The 21,086-nt window shown below is 36.3% G+C and overlaps 1 protein-coding gene across 2 annotated transcripts in view; it reads left to right on the plus strand.

Moving 5' to 3' along the window:
• LOC150108931 (uncharacterized) overlaps positions 1 to 21,086 on the plus strand; it is a 298,899-nt gene that overhangs the window by 83,770 nt on the left and 194,043 nt on the right. For both annotated transcript variants that reach the window (XM_090411045.1, XM_090411050.1), the window contains exons 3-5: positions 12,103 to 12,168; positions 13,478 to 13,629; positions 19,799 to 19,904. In XM_090411045.1, coding sequence (XP_090267171.1) covers positions 12,103 to 12,168; positions 13,478 to 13,629; positions 19,799 to 19,904 — 324 coding nt within the window. The remainder of the gene's footprint in view (positions 1 to 12,102; positions 12,169 to 13,477; positions 13,630 to 19,798; positions 19,905 to 21,086) is intronic.

Consider the following 21,086-nt stretch of genomic DNA (forward strand, 5'->3'; position numbering starts at 1 on the left):
ATGGTACTGCAGACATAGTTCCAGTATTTAATGAGGACTTAACATGGTCCTAAGTTACACTTTAGTGACTTAGCTTTTTCTACTGTTGGATTATTCAACATTTAGTCTTTTCTCAGAGTATCAATGTCTAGTGAAGTTACACAAGCACTGGTCATCTGCATTTTGTCATATTACATAGGAAGTGCATTGCCAACATCAAACCAAGTGCCTTGTCATTTGGAGGGCATCTTGTATCAATCACCTGTTGCTTGTTCTTCATATGGTGATTGTAGCTCTACCATAAAGGATATGAATACATCTGGAGTGCTTACCATCCATGGTTTGGGTGATTATCAGTGATTACTGATGAATTTAGTCTAGTACAATTGAATAATATATTGCTTTTTTAAATTTATTTACTATTTGACATCTTTTTGGCAACATTAGTGCTTTTCATTTTAATTTCTGACCCGATGTTATGTTTTTGATTATTCTTCACTTAGATAAGCAACAACCAACCTCAGTCATAGGTGCCACTTAAGGGCACCTGGAAGGAGTTTGATGTTGGCCCAAAGAAGGAAGAATCATTGGCACCAGATTGCAAACCAGTTCTTGTGTTGATTCAGCTGTCTAGGTTTTAGACAGCAGTTAACTGTCCATCAAGCACTGATAGTACTGATTCTGAAATTTTATTGAAGATTTCTGTAAGAATAGCTTGCTATTAGTTTCTGGCCCTGTAATCTGAACTTCAAATGCTGGAAGGGAAAATAGAGGCGGAGGGAATGAGGACTGAGTTGAGTGCAATGAATAGATTAGGAGCCTGGAGGTTACTTTAGCTGATCTAACCAGAACAGGATTTGTTTGGGGGGGGGGGGAGTGGAAGTGATGAGAAAGTGAGAGAATGAAAAAAACAAGAAGGCAAAAGGAAATCAGAAGATGCCATGCAAATGAGGAATAAAGAAAAAAGATGGAGGTAAAAAGCATGAAATTGGGAGTGATGCAGAAGAATGCAGAAAAGGAGGGATGCTGGTGTGGTGTGAATGAAGTTATGAATCGTATAATATATGGTGATTCATGGTATAGAGCAGAATCCCTTAAGAGTGTTTGTCTGGTGAAACAATAGAGTGAGTGTAAATTTAAAGATGGCCAAGAAATTATATTCTTGGTTTAATCCTTTATCCAAGCTTAAGCAAAGTTTGTGCGTGAAGTAACTTCACAATTGGACCATTTGTAGATAGAGACTAATGACCTCATGTATAGCATTATACATACAACTATGTATAATGCTATACATTATGGGAAGAGTCACTCCCAGACTGTTTTTGACCTTTATTGAGGTCTCATCAGTAAGCCAGACCCAGAAGTGATACCAAGGCTGAGGTAATGCAAGTCATATTTCCATATACAAGTAGTCAAAAGGTGTCACACCCTATTACTAAAATACTCTGGATTAGAGATAGATGTTGATACCAGTCTGGGTAGTAACCCTTCTCATAATGCATAGCATTATATATGTTTATAAGGATATGTGTTTTGCATTATGGGATACTAAAGCAAGTGATGCGAAGTCATTAGTCTCTATATACAAGTAGCCCAAAAAGTTACTTCATGCACAAACTTTGTTTGCTTACACTTGGATAAAGGATTAAACCAAGAATATAATTTCTTGACATCTTTAATTTATAGTATAACCAAGTGAAAAAACTTTCAACAAATAGAGAGGGTGACTTTGTGATTAAGAGAGAGCATAACATACAAGAGATGATAGCTGTGGTTAGCACAAATGATCTGAGAGGTAGTTAATTGGGTAGCAAAGGGTTTAAGAGTAATGTCAGAAATCATGAAGCAGAAAAATGTCAAAGGAAAGATAGTGAGTGCACTGCCTTGTTTTGACAGTATGAGGAGTAGATTAAAAGAGCAGTAATGAATAATATGATTTTAAGAATGTTTAAGGAAAAGGGTCTGGAATAAGCTGTATACAAGAGATGAATTGCATCTGAACATGGAAAGTCATAAGTGTTTGAAGAGGTTGCTTTTCTTAGAACAAGTTGCAGTTTGGGCAGGGAAACTAGAATTGATAAGGCTTGAGAGTAGATTGGACAGGCTTATGTTTCAGGAATGGTGTGAAATAGTGGCCAATAAGACAAAATATACAGTTGCTTCCTGGGATGGAAGGGGGGGGGGGGGACAAGAAGTGATGTGGAAGACATGTATTAGCAGATTAGCACAATGAGTGCAGGTGGTAACTATTATGGGAGATTTTAACTATGGAGACAAACTGGAAAGAGAAATGATCACATGTCAAGAAGGAAATGGAATTTGTACTCCTTCTGAGAGATATAAACAGCATGTGATGGAAGGGACTTGTGATATGAGTGTGTTAGATCTTGTCATATAATCAGATCTGTCTAATTAAGGTGGCCACATTGCTTCCGATTAATGAGAGTCTTCATGCAGTCTTGACTTGGGAGGTTGCAAAATATGTGGATTTTTTGGCTAAAGAGTATATACAAACCACAGGCAGGTGATTATAACAAACTCTGGTGGAAGCTTGCAGCCATGTTATGACATAAGAATTTGTAGGAAAAGGATGTTAGCAATGCATGAGAGATAATATTTGAAGGGTATCTAAAGGAAACAGTATCATAATGTATTCCCAAGGCGAGGAGTGATGGTGGATAGGGACTTCAAATTTCGTGGACATTTTGCTGAAATTGTGAGGATAACACAGCAGATTGTGGGAATAATGCAGAGAACACTGACATGTAGAAGTAAGCATGTTTTGATTCCATTGTATAAACTTTGAACAGGCTGCATATGGATTACTGTGCACAGATTTGGTCATCTGGTTTTCAAAAAGATGATGAAATGTTGGAGAGGGTACAGAGAGGATTGACTAAGTTGGTTTCTGTCTATATTAATCTCAGGCAAGAAAGTAAAGTAATGTGGAGTAAAAAAGCCAATGATGTAATACAAGGAGTACTCCTTTAGCAAATAGGTGAAATAAATATCTTTTTTTTTTTTTTAAATGTTTATCTGTTGATGTAAAAAAACAATGTGAAATATGAAGACTTATTGAGAGAATGCAAATTACAGAGCTTAGTGTATAGAAGGAAGAGGAGAGACATGTTTGAGACATATAAGTTGGTAAGGGATAATTACCAGATTAATGTGGATGACATTTTTTATAGAATATCTGGAGACAAGGTGAGAATGAGAGGCCATCCCTGGAAGCTGTATAAGGTGGATGTAAGCAAGGGAGTGAGGATTGGATTTTTTTGCATGGAGAGTGGTGGATGATTGAAAGGCATTGCCTGAGAGTGTGGTCATTGCATGGACAGTGAATGCATTTAAGTCAAGGTTTGATAAGCTGTGCATGTAAGAGTGGGACCTCCCATGATGAGTCTCTTGACTCCATGGAGATCCCACTCTTACATGTCTTTAAATGTCTATCTTTAATGATAATAAATCATTAAAGATAGACATCAGGTAGGTGTTAAATAGATGAGTAGTATTATTAAGTCTGATCTGCATCCCACTAAATAATACTACTAAGAAATGTGGAGAGTTTATAAGGAGAAAGGTGATCAGCTAGCTCACAAGCAGTATTAATCTCAGGCAAGAAAGTAAAGTGGAGTAAAAACGCTAATGACGTAATAGTACTCCTTTAGAAAATAGGTGAAATAAATATCTTTTTTTTTTTTTAAATGTCTATCTGTTGATGTAAAAAAAAATTATAACTGCTGGATTATACTAAAAAATAAAACTGATTCTAAATTACTTTTAACTGCATCATTTGTGACCAGACTTAAAGAATGCCCTGTGCAAAGAACATAAAATGCACATGGATTTAAGTTTGATAGATGTCTTTGAACTCCATTATTTTTGTTGTTTATATTGGCAGCATTCTCATATTCCCATAGCATCGCATATCATCTAGATCAAGGGTTCTCAACCTGGTTGTGATTGTGGGTGCATTTGAGATTGGGAAGAGAGTGGCTGATACCAGTATTTTATTGATTCTGCACACAGCACGATGTCATCTGCATACAATATAGTCCAAGGCACGTCTTCTCTCACCTCCTCCGTCACAATATTAAACAGGAACGGACTTAATTCTGACTCCTGATGCAAGTCAACTGTCACTGGAAAACTTTCTGTCTCTCCCAGGCAGGTCCGAACTCTTGTCTTCATTTCTGTACATCTTCTGCACCAGCCTGACATATTTCTCCGGTACCTTCTTCTCCCTCAGACACCTCCAGACTTCTTGCCTTGGCACTCTATCATATGCTTTCTGCAGATCAATAAATACCAGATGTAGCTCCCGTTGCTTCTCTCGAAACTTTTCCATCATTTGCCATAACTCAAAGATGGCATCTGTCATCGATCAACCAGGCATGAAACCAAATTGCTCCTTTGCAATCTCCACCTCCTTCCTCAGTCTTCCATCAAGAACCCTCTCTAGGATTTTCATTGTGTGGGACATCAACTTTATTCCTCTGTAATTCTTATAGTCTTGTGCATCCTCTTTACTCTTGTAGATGGGGGCAAGACTTTCCCTCCATTCCTCATGTATATTTTCCTGTTCACAAACTTTTATTAACAGGTCCCACAGCAGGTCATTTCCCACTTCCCCTAGTGCCTTCCATGCCTCCACTGGGATCCTGTCAGGGCCTACCGATTTTCCATTCTTCATCCTCTTTATGGCTTCCTTCACTTCCACTCTACTAATGTTCTGCACCATCCCCTCATTAGGCTCCCCATCTTCTCTGTGAGTCCTTGCATTTTCTTCATTCAAAAGCTCTGCAAAGTATATTCTCCATCTGTTGCTTATATCCATGTCCCTCCTTAATACCCTTCCTCCAGAGTCTTTGATCTGCCTCACATATGTGGAAATAAGGCATCAAAGGACATCGTACGATGTCCTTTGATGCCTTATTTCTACATTTTGCCAATCGATAAATCTTTCTCTGTCCTTCCTTTGTTTCTAATTGATCATAAAGGTCTTGATATCCAGAGTAGAACAATTTATACCCATCTCCCTTCACCTTTTCCCCCTTCCACCTTGTCTCCTGCACGCATAAAATGTCCAACTTCCTCTTCCTCATCATGTCTGCCACCTTTCTTCCTCTTCCAGTCATGCTTCCAACATTCAATCTTCCCACTCACAACATTCTCTCTACTTGCTGGGCTTGCTTCTTTAACTGCACCTGCCCTTGATGCAGTAGCCCTCATGCACTTCTTGCATTTGTAGGGCGATGTGGCTGAACGTTTAGGGGAATTCCCTAGCCCTTAAGCGTCTTTCTTTCTTTTTGACTCATTTGATCATAGCTAGAGCTGGCAGTCAAGTTTTATGACTGGATGCCCTTCCTCACGTCAATCCTCATCATTTATCCAGGGTTGGGACCGGCACCTATTGGGGCTAGCTTGTCCCCTTCGGTGGCTGCATAAGGTGAAATGACATAGCAAGATAGGAAAGATTCGCTCCTAGCCCTCAAATACTCTAATAGCATTGGGAGCGAGAAGAAAGAAGCAAAGAAAGAAGGGGAGGACCAGTCTACAGATAATATAACAGATGTATATTACATGTTTTTACAAGTTTACAAGTTTTTTTTTTTTTTTTTTTTACAAGTTTGCTGAGTGCTGGTTTTCAATAATTTATTATTAGGATATGGAGCTTAGGTACAAACAAATTAAAAGGAATGAGATCAGCTGCAGAATTGGAACAGATAGACAAGGAAGCAGGCGAGATGCTGATAAATTAGATAAAGTGAATGCAATAAGAGTAGCATCAAAAAGAATAAAGTTGGGTGCAGATTGTTTACCATCTATATGTTTTTTTTTTTACACATTTCTCAATTCACACCAAAATGTGACATGTGTAGAGATTTCAGAAGACTCAAGTTTGCTGAGTGCTGGTTTTCAAGACTCTATTATTAGGATATGGAGCTTAGGTACAAACAAATTAAAAGGAATGAGACCAGCTGCAGAATTCGAACAGATAGACAAGGAAGCAGGTGAGGTGCTGATAAGTTAGATAAAGTAGATGTATATTACATGAAGTAAGGCATGGTCCAGCATCAGGTACCTCTGGTTTGCCATGCCCATACTCACTAAAGTGAGCCCATGAGGAATATTGAATAACATGGATAAGAAGTGCAATTTGGTCTCACTATTGTTACACCTGATATCTTAGGAATATAGTATTCTCAGCCATCATGGTGTAACATGAAGAATAAATATCATAAATTAAAACCACTGCATAAAAAATGAATTATTTAATGGAAAATTTCTTGCATCCAGTAATATGTATAAAACGTAAGGGTTGTTGTTAAAGTAGCTGATAAAGGAAGGAATGTATTAATATTGTAATATGACTTAAAATAAGGAATTCTAACTAAATAAGTAGCTAACAAAGGAAAGTATAGATTAATATTGTAATACGATTAAAAATGAGAGAGTTAAGTAAATAAGTAGAAATGGGTGAGTCATAAAATACGTTATGTGAGAGATTAAGTTATTAAGTAGAATTCATAGAAAAAGTTTGAAAGGGGATTAGATCAGGCTAGCACAAGAAAAGCAAAGCTATCGCTTAGGGCCGATCCCCGAATTGAAACATTGAGAACGGGCTTGCCGATCAAATGCCGTTTGGTGCGAAAACACCACCCTAATTGGTTGATGATTAAAAAACAAGTAGAAGGAGGAGAAAGGAAGTAAGAAAAGGCCCTGTTAGGGGAGCAGCTATAAAAGGGTTGGTACCCCCCCCCCCCCCCCCAAGGACCTTTTTTTTTTGGATAGTCGCTTTTGGCCTTGGAGTTTGGTTTTGGTTCCGGTGAAGTTCACGGGGTTTTCCTGAGTGGCGACAGGGGTGATATCTCCTCGTCACAACACGGAAACGAAAGTGAGCGGGATTTCGATTCCCGTTTTCCCGAGTAGGAAGCAAAGGAAAAATTGCCATAGAGTCCTAGAAAAGGAGGGATCTTCTTCGTTTTGATGCTAGTGATTACTACGCAAAGCAGAAAGCTGTAAAGAGATCGATGTTCTCGTTGCTAATAGCAGAGTAAATATATGTGTGTTAAAGTATTCCAGAGTTACGAGAAGTTATACCAGAGGTTCGTTTAGAAAAGGATAAAGGCCCATACGAAAAGCTCAAGAAAGGTACTGTAAATCATAACCTATGTTAGCTAGAAGTTTGTCTGTGAAAAGTATCGTGATTCCAATACAGAACTGTTGAAGTTATACTAGGACTTTAGTATATGATAAGATTGACTAGTGTTAAAGATTTGTGAATGATTAAGAGTCCTAAGGTATTTTTGCATGTCTATTATATTGCACAAGATATTTAAATGACATAATTGTGTGTTAGTGCAAATAACGGTATAACGGAATAGTGTAAATTAAGTAATTACGTATCCTAAGAATTGAATGCCTAATGTGATGTATAAAATAATTGAAATGTCACAAGTATGTGTTAGCAGTGAATGATTTGTTAATCTACTTCAGTATGAATAATCAGATAGTGTGAATTGATCTAATTTGTTCACATCAGGTGAATTTATGAATTAATGTGTATGGCGGCATAATCACAAATAGCCATATTGCTTGTAATAATTTAATGTTAGTCTATAAGTATTTTAGTTTAGTATTTGAATTGTACCATGTTTAGAAACTTAATAAACCTTTTGTTCGGTGATAAAAGAGTTGTCTGATGTTGCTAATCCAATGCACCGCTTAAAATCATCGTACCTAATCACGCGGGAAAATTTAATGTTGAGGAAAGAAGTTAAGTGCCATGACTGCAATAGTTACACTTTCAGATATATTTGAGTTCTTTCTCCTTGTTTATGTATGTAATATCCTAAACTAAATATCCCAAAAGGCGCAGTATAAATACAAATATTAGGGGTACTACGGGGAGCAATGACTTAGATATTGGTATAAGTTTTGGAAAAATCTTGGGCATAGAAGTTAAAAGAATATAGATAAAAGGAATTTGTAAGATTAGAGTAGAAATCGTAAAATGGGACACAACACTATTTCATCCACCTCGACTGGTAGAGATGTTAAGGCAGTAGTACACAAACAACACACAATTAATGGGGACTTCAACCACAATGCTTACTATGTTCAGGGTATTATGCATGACTGCATTATAAATACAGTTACCCCTTATTTTTTGCAACTGAAAATTTGAAAGAGATGTTAGGACAAATGTACAAGGACTGTTTAATAAGTAATAAGACTAATTTGACTGTTGCGAAACCACTCATCACAATATTAATTTCTGTGGAATAAAGATATGTTGCTGTCTGTATTAACAAAACAGATTGATAGATGACGAATATGGGCTGATGTGCCAGAGTGTCACATGACTAAACGCAAGCTTGTTTCGCCGCGCCTATGAGGCTCGACCAGTCGTTGAAATGGAAGTGTCCTTGGAACAGCGTTATGCAATTAAATTTTGTGTGCGTTTGCAAAAATCGGCATCGGACACTTTTAACATGATATGCGAAGCTTTCCACGATGAAGCAGTGTCGAGGGCAAGCGTTTTTCGCTGGCATGAAACTTTTAAGAAAGGAAGGCAAAATGTGGAAGATCTTGAACGTGAGGGAAGACCTTCAACGTCCATTACAGAGACGATGATCAACACAGCAGCAGCAATTATCATCAAGGAGGATCGCAGAATTACAGTACGGCAGCTGCATGTTGTCCTGAATACTTCTGTAGGAAGTGTTCACTCAATCATGGTGAACATTTGGGACTGAAACGTGTTTGTGCCCGATGGATTCCCAAACTCTTGATACCGGAGCAAATGCAGCATCGAGTGGATGTGTGCACAGAATGGAAAGAAAAACTGGAACAAGAAGGCGACAACTTCTTAAAACGCATCATTACAGCAGCTGAAGCTTGGTTATATCACTATGACCCTACAATGAAACAACAAAGCAGTGAATGGAAGCATCCGTCTTCGCCTACCCCCAAGAAAGCAAAAACTGTAAAATCGGCTGTTTAGACCATAATGTTTTTTGACTACAAAGGCATTGTTTACCAACATGCTGTAGAACCCGGGAATACTATAAATGGCTCGTACTATGCAGATGTTTTATGGACAATGGTACAGCACATCAAAAGAAAGCGTCCATTGCTGAAGAATGGCTTCTTATTGCACCATGATAATGCAAGGCCACATATTGCTGGTTGTGTAGTGGACGTTTTGCAGAAGAACAACATAGATATCCTACCACACACTCCATACAGTCCTCATCTCGCATGGTGCGATTTCTGGCTGTTTCCTCAGCTCAAGAAACCACTAAGAGGCCGCCATTTCAAAAGCAACAAAGCATGTGTAAAAGCTGCGGAGGTTTTACTATGCAGATGTTTTACGGACAATGGTACAGCACGTCAAAAGAAAGCGTCCATTGCTGAAGAATGGCTTCTTATTGCACCATGATAATGCAAGGCCACATATTGCTGGTTGTGTAGTGGACGTTTTGCAGAAGAACAACATAGATATCCTACCACACACTCCATACAGTCCTCATCTCGCATGGTGCGATTTCTGGCTGTTTCCTCAGCTCAAGAAACCACTAAGAGGCCGCCATTTCAAAAGCAACAAAGCATGTGTAAAAGCTGCGGAGGCGGTTTTGAAAGAACCCTCAAAAAACGGACTTTCACATGTGTTTAAGAAGTGGACGCAACGTTGGGACAAATGCATCGTGTCTCATGGTAGTTACTTCGAAAAAGAATGTAAATGATGACGATTAAAGGTAATCTATTTTCTGTATAAATATAGTCTTATTACTTATTGAACAGCCTGCGTATTTAGGTAGATACTGTTTGGTGCTACAATAAAACTTTGCTTTGCTTGTGCGTATAGTATGCAGTATAATGTTGTCTGTAGAAGGTGTTTTTCATTATGTAGAGCCATTTTCAAGTTGTCTCTAATTACACTTATTGTCACTAAATATGAGAGTGGTCTGAAAAGTTGTTGGCTTAACAGTGAAAAAAAAACGAATTTATAATTTCAGAATTATTTTTATTTTTCAACATAATCTTCCTTAAGACTAATACATTTATCCCAGCGATGCTACAACGGCATTGTCCTGTCCCTGTAGTGGGTCTCAGTAAGATCTCCAAAATACCTCTCTACAGCTCCAATTATTTCTTGATTCAAAGAAAAACGCTGACCAGTGAGGAAGAGTTTTAGTTTTGAGAATAGATAGTAGTCAGAGGGAGCCAATTCTGGGGAATAGTGTGGATGTTCCAACAATTCATAGTGCAGATCCCTTAATTTTCACATTGCCAAAACACCTTTATGGACAGGTGCATTGTCCTGATGAAAAACCTTTCATCAGGGCATGATTTTTTTTCTTCTGCAAACCGGGTCTTTTCTGATGAATTTTTTCGTCTAGTCTGGTTAAAAGATCGGAATAATATTCCTTGGTTATTGTTTTACCCTTTTCAAGATAAGTAATAAACAAAATGCCTTTTGGCATCTCAAAACACCGATGCCATGACCTTTTCTTCTGATGGAACTGACTTTGTCTTCTTTGGTGCTGAACAACCAGCTTCTGTCCACTGTTTTGACTGCTGTTTGGATTCTGGTGTGTAATGGTGAATCCAAGTCTCATCCATAGTAATAAATCGATGCACAAAATCAGTTTTATTCTTGTTAAAACATTCCAAGCACTGTTCAGAGATTTTCATGCGAATGCGTTGTTGATCTGCTGTGAGCAAGCGTGGTGCCCATCTTGCGCAAACTTTTTCATTTACAATTCTTCATGCAAAATATATCCTACACATTCTTTTGAAATGCCTATAGTCTCAGCAATTTCACGCACTTTGACTCGCCAGTCATCCAATACCATATCGTGCACTCGATCAATGATTTCTGGTGTCATTACACTTTTTAGATGTCCTTTGCGTGGATCATCTTCGAGGCTGGTACAGCCATGTTTAAATTCGATAGCCCATTTCTTAATTGTCAAAAACGAAGGAGAAGAGTGCCCATAAACTTTTATGAACTTTGAATGAATTTCTTTTGGCGTTAAACTTTCTTTTACAAAGAATTTTATAGCAGCACGATGCACAATTTTATCCCTTTCAAGAATACAAACAACACTTTGGCTTCAGATAGCTGTTTAAAACAAACTGCTTGATAGAATGACTTGTAGTTTTATACGGATGCTTATGACAGATGTACCAACTGAAAAAAAAAATCATGCTGATAGTGTTGCCATCTATGGTCGAGTCCGAGAACTTTTCACACCACCCTCGTATAGTGCATAGACTGCTAATTGTTTCGTTACTGTGATTTAGAGATATGATAAAGTTACACATTGCCTGAAGGTCAATGATGGTCTAAGAGGTTTCATCTGGACCAGCATGAATAGAATGTTTTAAATGAATTTTAAAACATGTTAAATAAATTGTGGTATCAAATTTATTAACTGTGTTAATTTTGATAAGTGTATTATTCACAATGTTAAAGTGAATGATTCCTGTATATATTGTCTCAAAGAGTTAAGAAGACAGTAGATTAGAACAATCATGAAATTCTTTTAAAGTTTAAAATATTGAGTTTAAAAAATTCTGAACAATTGGGGAAAAAAATGAAAGAGTGTATATAATATTCCTTGTACTTTCAGTTTGTGATGCATGTGAAAATTATGATTAATAATCATCATGATTGTATAAATCAGAATTGTGTATATTATTGTACACTTCATCAGAAGACATATATAAAAAAATACAACTGAGTAAAACAACAAGCAAGTTAATGGAAACAGTAACACAAATAAAATAAGGCTGATGCAATTAGAAGTAAATCCCACTTGTATCAGACTCATTTATGCCAACAAGAGCTTTGTAGATGACAGATTAACCGTCACCATTCATACATTTTTCACAAAGAAAGTTATTCATATATGCCTCACATCTCAGTTTGAAATCTCTTTCAACAATTTATACTTTTACATGGGCTAACTATCTTTACTCTACTTTGTGTTTGTTGTTATATGTTTTTAATATTTATCTATTATAATTTGTGATATTAAAAATATGGAAAATATAAAGATGCCTTTGGATGCAGCTGTATGTTTAATTTTTCTTTCTTTGTTACAGAGATGGCAACGAAGGTGGTTTGTTTTGTATGATGATGGCGAACTAACATACTCAGTTGATGAACATGTGAGTGTAAGCTTTATTATTATATACCAAAGTATGTTAAAATTAAGTGATGCTTTATTTATTGGAATTTTATAACTAGTATAAGAAGACATTCAAAAAGTCTCTTATTCTTTAACCAAGTTAGTGTGTATAGTGAAGGTGAATTAACTCATCTTGCAGAGGTAGCAGGGATTTTTTTCTCCTGGAATTCCCCCCCCCCCCTCTTCAGAATAGGCAGATTGGTCAAAGAACCCAAACAATTAACAGACAAGTACTCTCTTGCAAGTGGTTTTGATATGGTGCAGGCTGTTGTGTAGAGTGGCTTCCAACAGTTCTGGAACCCCATGGAAGAATTAGTTAATAATAATAATTGAAAAGAATTTCTCAAAGCACAAAATAAAAAAAATCCACTAACACCTTTTTGTTCCCATATAATGAGTAGGTGAGGCCGTTTAGCCCTATCTAACTTTTGGAGACTGAATGGGCTATTATCAATCTCCACTGGTAGCCAATCAGAGATAGCTGGCCTAAGACTATCACTTATTAATCAGTACGCAGTGATGAAGGCAGCTAGTAAGGGCCGCCATCTCTTGGTCCCTAATAATAACATAATATTTTTAATGTCTGAAAATAGTGTGCGTTTGATGGCCAATTTTCATGAGTTTACGGGATGAAAAACCTGCTTGCCATGCCAGAGATCGACTAACTCAGGAACTGATCGAAAAAAGGCTTAGGAAATGTTCCTCTAGTCGGCGACTAGATTTCAACCCCAAGTCTTTATTCGTGCAGTCAAGCACCATAGAGTGCAAGCACCACTTCTACTGAGCTACACTGGCTCTACAAGCACAAAATAAAGAATAGTATTCCATGACCAGCAAGTAATATTTCACTGTTGTCATGTGATCATTTGAAGAATAGCCGAGGTCTTGATAAGCAGCTTTTTTTGTTGCAGTAGTGCATATTCCAATCATGTATATTAAAAATAAGCCTTATCACAAAAGTAAAATAATATATACTGTACATAAGTCAAAAATTTTCATATGGAAGTTTATATTCACAGGAGAACAATAATAAGTACTTATGTAATTGAAAGAGTTTCAAGAACTGGAAGAAGAAAAAAAAATGCAAAGTGGGAGACTAAAATACTGCCACGTACTTCAAAAGCATATCTCACTGAAAGTGATTCATGTGCTTTCAGTGAGATATGTTCCTAATAGTTAACTGTTACCTGTAAAGGAAGCATTATCACATTTTTCATCTAATTACATGTTATTTTTTAAATCTTAGTTATGTCTTATGTCACTTTTATGCATCTTGTTTTTTGTTACAGCCTGAAACAGTGCCTCAAGCAATTATTGATATGAATAATGTTCTGGAAGTTTCTGATGCAGAAGACATTACAGGAAATCAGTTTGCCTTAGCTATTACAGCACCTGATAAAGTACATTTTATCAAAGGAACGTGCAAAGAAGAAAGCAAATGGTGAGAATTCATTTTAAATTCTGCTAAATGTGTTTTTGATAGTAATAATGATAACATTAATTATAAATTTGTGTTAAATGGATCTTTTCATTAGATCCTTGTGAATTTGAAAACAAATGTTGAAAACAGAATGCTGTTTAAGGAATATTGCATCATTTTCAGAAAGATATTAACTGTTAAAGATACCAAGCAATTTTATAAGCTAGGTTTTTTAATCCTTTTTCCCAAGTAAGCAAACAGACAAGTAAGTCAAGTTTGTGGCTGCACATAGTGCAACTCGTTGTAAAGGTAGCATAAGCTCTGATCACTTTCCTTAGAATTTTCCTAATAGTTAACTGTTACCTGTAAAGGAAGCATTATCACATTTTTCATCTAATTACATGTTATTACACTACACATCTCTAATTACACATCTCTGCACAGATATTAACTCATGCATGTATGATAGAAACAGGTAGATCAGTTTCTTCTACAAAAAATGTGGACTAGAGAGCTACATCATTACAGAGCTGTTAGAACCTTTCATTATTGCCATGTTTGCTTAGGGTAGGTTGCCAATTCATTTAGAGAATTATATAGAAATGGATAATTTTATTATTTCACCCACTTAGCCATCTCTTTCTCGGACTTGTTTATCTTTCATGTTTCTTTTTATTACTTTGATTAGTTTCTCAGTATTCTTTTTCATTATTGCTGTTTTCATTTTTTCACTGCAATTTTGCAGCAGGAGGACTTATTTTCCATTCCTTTAGAATCATGTTTGTATTAAGACTCAAATTGAACATCCAGATCAAAGGATGTTGCAATTTAACGTGTACATTCTCTCGACACATGCTGAAATCCCATCTTATGGAGCTACCTTGTTTGCATCTCTATACTACAGTAATCATGTAGGTTCTGCTTGTATACTTCTATCTTGTCCCTTCTTGCTGCAGCGTTTGGTGTTTTTTCTGCCAGACTATAGATTCTAACAGAATTTAACTGAAATATTTGAATCAGTAGTTCATCTATTTCAGTCAATTGTTTCTAGTTTCCAGTCTAGTTGGTCAAGTAGTTAACATTCCTACTCTCCAACCAAAAAAAGGTTAGAGAGCAGGATATTAAAAGGTTCAAATCCTACCAGGGGTATGGATGTTGATGATAGTTTTTAGATAAGAGATGAAATTCATTGCCCAGTGTGAGATCACTGTCACACATTAGATACCTGAAGTTGCTTGAAAAAATTCCATGTTTGGTCACTAGAGCAGGGTTTACTGATTTTGTAAAAAAAAAAAAAAAAAAAAATCCTTACCCCTCCAAGTGTTACATAGGTATCTTTTGTGGGTGGGAGATATACATAAAAATAGAACAGCATGATTTCTTACAACTTGCTGCATTAACTGCTTGTAATCAGATTTTGCTTTCCATGTCATATTTCTCTGTTATTCTTCTAGTTTGTGCTTTTTATTACTTGTGCACTTGCTCATCTTTCTTCTAATGAAAGTCTGTTTACTGAAGTGGCTTAAAAAAAGTATCATGTCTCTGTTGCATGTTTCAAACTTATGTAGTGATTAGATAAAAATGTAGTTATGTGTTTATTAATTCTAATGCATTATGGGTTCCAACATTTCATAAGTGGAATTATCTCAGCATTGAAACTCCACTTATGGATTAGAGCGTTCATAGGTAATTCCTAGGGCAATTCACAGATTACTGTACCATCAATTAAGTGTCATATGTCTTTACCAACAATAAAGCATAGCATTAGTGTAATTAGCAAGAATTCAGCTTATCATATAAGCTTTTAATGCTTATCATATCATGATAAGCATTAAAAGTATATTTTCTGTTGTGGTCAGCAAAACTAATACATTCTTTTGGTTTCAGACTGTTTTTCATTTATGTGAGACTGGAGTCTCAGACAGAAAGAAAGCCATGCAACATACTAAAAATTACATTAGATGTATGAGGGTGGTCTGAAAAGTTCTCTGCCTTCACCATAGATGGCAACACTGTTGGCAAGATTTTTTTTTTTCTAAGTTGGTACATCTGTCATAAACATCCTGAAATTGCAAGTCATTCTATCAAGTAGTTTGTTTTATACAGCTGTCTGAAGCAAAAGTGTTGTCTGTATACCTTGAAATGGATAAAATTGAGTATCGTGCAGTTATAAAATTCTTTGTAAAAGAAGGTTTAATGCCAAAAGAATTCATTCAAAGTTCATAAAAGTTTATGGGTACTCTTCTCCTTCGTTTTTTACAATTAAGAAATGAACTGCCAAGTTTAAATGTGGCTGTACCAACCTTGAAGATGATCCACATTAAGGATGTCCGAAAAGTGTAACAACACCAGAAATCATTGATCGAGTGCATGATATGGTATTGGATGACTGGCGAGTCAAAGTGTGTGAAATTGCACTTTGACTCGCTAAAACATTAAAAAACAAAAATACAAAGGCATTTTTTTATTAATTATCTTGAAAAGGGTAAAACAATAACCGGGAAATATTATTTTGATCTTTTAACCAGACTAGACGAAAAAATTCGTGAGAAAAGACCCGGTTTACAGAAGAAAAAAAAATCATGTCCTGATAAAAAAAAAATCTTTCATCAGGACAATACACCTGTCCACAAAGGTGTTTTGGCAATGGGAAAATTAAGAGATCTGTACTATGAATTGTTGGAACATCCACCCTATTCCCCAGATTTGGCTCCCTCTGACTTCTATCTCTTCCCAAAATTAAAACTCTTCCTTGCTAGTCAGCGTTTTTCTTCGAATCAAGAGGTGATTGCAGCTGTAGAGGGGTATTTTGCAGATCTTACTGAGAACCATTACAGTGATGGGATAATGGCGCTGGTGCATCGCTGGGATAAATGTATTAGTCTTAAGGGAGATTATGTTGAAAAATAAAAATAATTTTGACATTATAAATTTGTTTTTTTCATTATTAGGCCGAGAACTTTTCAGACCACTCTCGTATTATTTTATAAACATAAGTATGTGATGGCTATGTTTTATGATATCCAGAGAAAGAGTCTACTTACTGCAAGATCATGTGGGACAGAATAGAACAGAATTTTGTACAAATAGTAGAGGATGGAAAATGTTGCAATAAAGAATATTATTAGATGTGATCAAATACCCTGATGTTAATCTTGCTGAGCTTTGCTTTTCTTATATGTATCAAGCTGTGGTATCCAAAATTATCTATACAAATGCATGCAGAAATAAGTAAACAATGAAAAATACTGCACTGACACTGTTAACATATATGCGTTAAGACATAAATATGAACAAAAAAAAACATAAACGAAACATTCATAAACACATTAAACATACACTAGTATGTCATGTGCTTGTGTAACATATTTTTTTTTTGCTCACTGATGGATTGAGGCCATTTGTAATTACTAAGATTGTGAGGCCCATTATCACATCCATTAATTGTGTTCTTCTGGATAGTTTTGCATGTTGAACCATTAGTTGAAAAGCCTTTAATAAGTTCTTCACATCCTAGATGGGATTCAAAAACAGGTTTTTCCAACCTGAGGGCATTGATAATGCTGATTGAGCTGTAGAGGCATTGAGGCATTCACTGATGGCTAATGCAAGTTAGCCAAAACTAGTATGTTAGCAACTGTAAACCAAGGTAAATAATTATTTTCTTTCTTCACATTAATTGGTGCTATTCAACCATAAACTATGTGGGCTTACAGATTATAGTTCTTGAAAATATTGCTGGAGAACGTTCATAAAGATATAATATGGATGAATGAAGAAGTGAGTAGTTAGCATGTGAACTGAAAATGGATAATGAATAATTGCAATCCGAACCAAGTCCAGAGTTTTTATTGGAGAATATAGCACCTTCCCAAACATAGAAGGTATTTCATATCTGGACAGATTTCTTCATACAAGGAGTAGCATTTGGAGAAGAACAGAAAACCCAGATTTTTGGATGCTGAGGTAACTATAGACATTTACACTAAGAAAAATTCAAAGTTACCATTATTCCAGTAAGGGAAATCTCCTCTTCACAAGTGATAACAAAAGCAAGATCAGGTGAAGCAGATTTTTATGCGAAAGAAGGTAAGATTGCATTTTGGATTTGGAGAAAGTAAAATACTTCATATTTTCACATTGCCCAGATTATTTTTAATTTAATATGTATTTAACAGCTTTTTGAAATGAGGTGCAGTTTGCAATGAAGTATGATGGTGTACGGTAGAATAATAGTGAAATGAGGAGACAGCAAGAAGCATCTGACAATTATAAGGAGTATTAAAAAGATCATTATAGAAGTCAACACAGTATGCTCAAGAATATGGTCACATAACATCAGTATGGTGGTTGATCCCCCTGATGGATAACACAGGTCAGACAATAGTGGACCATGCTTTGATATAAGGGTGTCTGAGATTCTGTGGCAACAAATCCCATTCTTCTAGTAAAGCAGACTTTAGCTCACCAAGTGACTGAGGCAGTGGCTGTTGGCATGCAATAAGTTTCCCAAGGGTATCCTACACGTTTGATTGGATTTAAGTCTGGTAATTGTGATGGCCACAACAGTCATTGGGTAACTTCTATTTCAAATACTCCCTACTTGAGCTCTATGGGCAGTGGTGTTATGCATGAAAAGAAAATATGGGCCAACTGCAACACTGTCAAGTTACACATAGGGTTTGAGAATCTGTTCTTCGTAACTCTGCATAGTTTCAGTATCCCTGCCAAAAACATGAAGAGTGATGTGGCCATTGATCATCATTCCACCCCACATGCTGCAGAGGCAGTGTGCCTTAACAAGACTATCAGAGAACAAACTGTACCCTATTTGTCAGGGCTCCAAGTTACATATTCATGGAACTTTGATGAGCATTGCAGTAGTTTGTAGTTAATGGGATACAGATCCTGGCATCCTTACATAGTCTGCTTGAATTGAGTCTTCTTAAGACAGTCATGTTGGAAATGTTTTCACCTATGGCTACAGTAACCTCAGAGAGACAATTGGTAATAGAACTTTGTAGGGTTCTGTCTTGTTGTTAGAGCCATATAGCATTCTATTCTAGTTGATTTAACCCTCAGGCAACTTTGGCCAGCTCTTGTAACAGTTCTTGTCTCCTGAAATCACATCCATATAGTGTTGAGATGACATTTTTTGATGCATTAAGCCACATTAGTCTATGACTGTCCAACTTCAAGTCATCCAATAGCCTGCCACTTTAATGAATCATCAATAAAGATTTGCTATCCCTCAAAGTACTGAAGATGTGGCTAACCTACTGAGCAATCCTGTAAATGGGAATGAAGTGATGTGCTCACAACCCGTGTTTTTACAGACATGAGCTGATATAATAGGCATGCCAAATGCCTATTATATCAACTATTTGGCTTCATAGACAATGTTAAAAATAAAATATTCATGAAAAACATTTTATTCTGTTAATTATGTTGAATGCATCAGCAATATTTTAAATTAAGTTTGCAGTCAGCAAAGATCTTTGATATACAGCAGGAGAAGAGTGGGCAAAAATAAATAAATACAGAAAGAAAGAAACCTTGAAATGCTTTAGCTCTGTGGTTGATAGGAAGCTGTCTATCCTCGCATATACCCTGAGCACCCCATGAGGAAATATGACCCAATTACAAAATGGACAAAGACCTAACATGCAGGAATTATCAGAGGCCTGAGTTTTTCTTAGCCCTTCCATAACATGGCTGCTAAAAAATTCCCTGAACTGTATGCTTGTTGGCTGAGCATTTAAGCTTAAGTGGAAGAATTAGTTACAAACAATAATCACTGTTTAGCAATAAAATGAATAAGTGATTTTTTCTCTTTAATGGCTAATTTTAAATTGATTTATTGTCTTTTATTACATGTGCATGGCCACCAGGTCACTGTTTACAAGTATATAGTAAATGTATAAGACAGTGACAGATTGTAAAAAGATGAAATTATTGGGATTATTTATTGGTGGGATATCATTGGTTGGTTTATCTGGATTTCATGAATGTTTTATTTGTTTGTGGTTTTGATTTCCTCATGCAGTAGTGCAGAAAATGCAAGAATTCAAAATTTTCCCTTATGCTTTTTGAAAATTAACATATCCAGGATAGGGATGCATTTGTTTTATGTAACTTTCAGCTTTAACAGTATCTCTGCATAAATCAGTAAATATGATTATATTACTAGGTGGTCTGAAGTACTTTCAAGATTTCCTCGTAACACTGTTTATGGCAGATATAAGAGAAATGCCACATTTCCTGGAGGTAAAACAGCTGGTGCAGTCACTGAAAAAGTAGGTACAATAAATACTGAATTTCTTCTTTCTATACATATATGTTTATATACATGGTGTGCCCATTAAGTAATGAGACAACGATTATTATATCAAAACAAAGAACTATATTTATAAATAATAAATCAGCTAATGCCTTTTATTCCCTTATAGGGAGTAGGCGAGGCCTTTTATACCCTATCTAGCTTTTTGGAGACTGAGTCGGCAGTTCAATCTCCAGCAGTAGCCAATCAGAGATAGCTGGCCCATGTCTATCACTAATTATAGCAGCCACCGATGAAAAGGCTGACAAACAAGTGCTGCCATCTCTTGGTACCTAACCCTAACAAGATATGTTACTGTCTGAAATAATGTGGGTACTGCAGTCATTTTTTTGAGTTTACGGGGTAAAAAACTGAGTTTCCAGCAGGAAAAACCTGCTTGCCTGTGCCAGAGATCGATTAACTCAAGAATCGGTCAAAGAAAGGCTTAGAAAAAGTTCCTCCAGTCAGCGACTAGACTTGAACTTAAGTCTGGCTTCGAGCGACTAAGCACAGAGGATGCAAGCGCCACTTCCACTGAGCTACACAGACTGACACAAGCTACGCAAAACTATATTTGGAATTGTCAATTACCAGATTAAAATTCTCATAGAAAGGCTTATACGTTGGTTTCACATGATTACTAAATAACTTGAGGAATTCACAACGTATACTGGAATATAAATTAAAATGAACTTTAATATATACTTCCTATATTTCGGCAATGTCACGTTGCAATCTTCATGGGAACATAAGATTAAGACACGTGCACGCAGGCACTAAAACATCAAATGAGGTCGAAGCGAGGAAACCACTGTTTTTCCCATCAGGACTTTAGGAAAAACATAAAAAAAAAAATAATAATAAATAAATAATAATAACAATGACTGTTATCTTGACATGTAATTTTTGCAACCTGACCTTCTACCAGGGAGAGGACGTTTCAAGCCATTCTATGCTCTTATGTTTCATTTCTGGATCAAACTGAAAACACCAACTTTCATTGCTGGTGACAATTCTTTGCAACACATCATGATTTTGATCAACTGCACAGATAAAATTTTGGCAACATGCAATGCAGTTCTCGCTCTTTTCATGTGTCAACATGTGTAGGCACAAACCTAGAAAAAATCTTCCTCTTGTGCAAATCTCTTTCTAAGAT

The sequence above is a fragment of the Typopeltis vanoorti genome, chromosome 2, assembly GCF_054136105.1.
Source record: "Typopeltis vanoorti isolate ZY-2024b chromosome 2, IOZ_Tvanoo_1.0, whole genome shotgun sequence".
Taxonomy (NCBI): domain Eukaryota; kingdom Metazoa; phylum Arthropoda; class Arachnida; order Uropygi; family Thelyphonidae; genus Typopeltis; species Typopeltis vanoorti.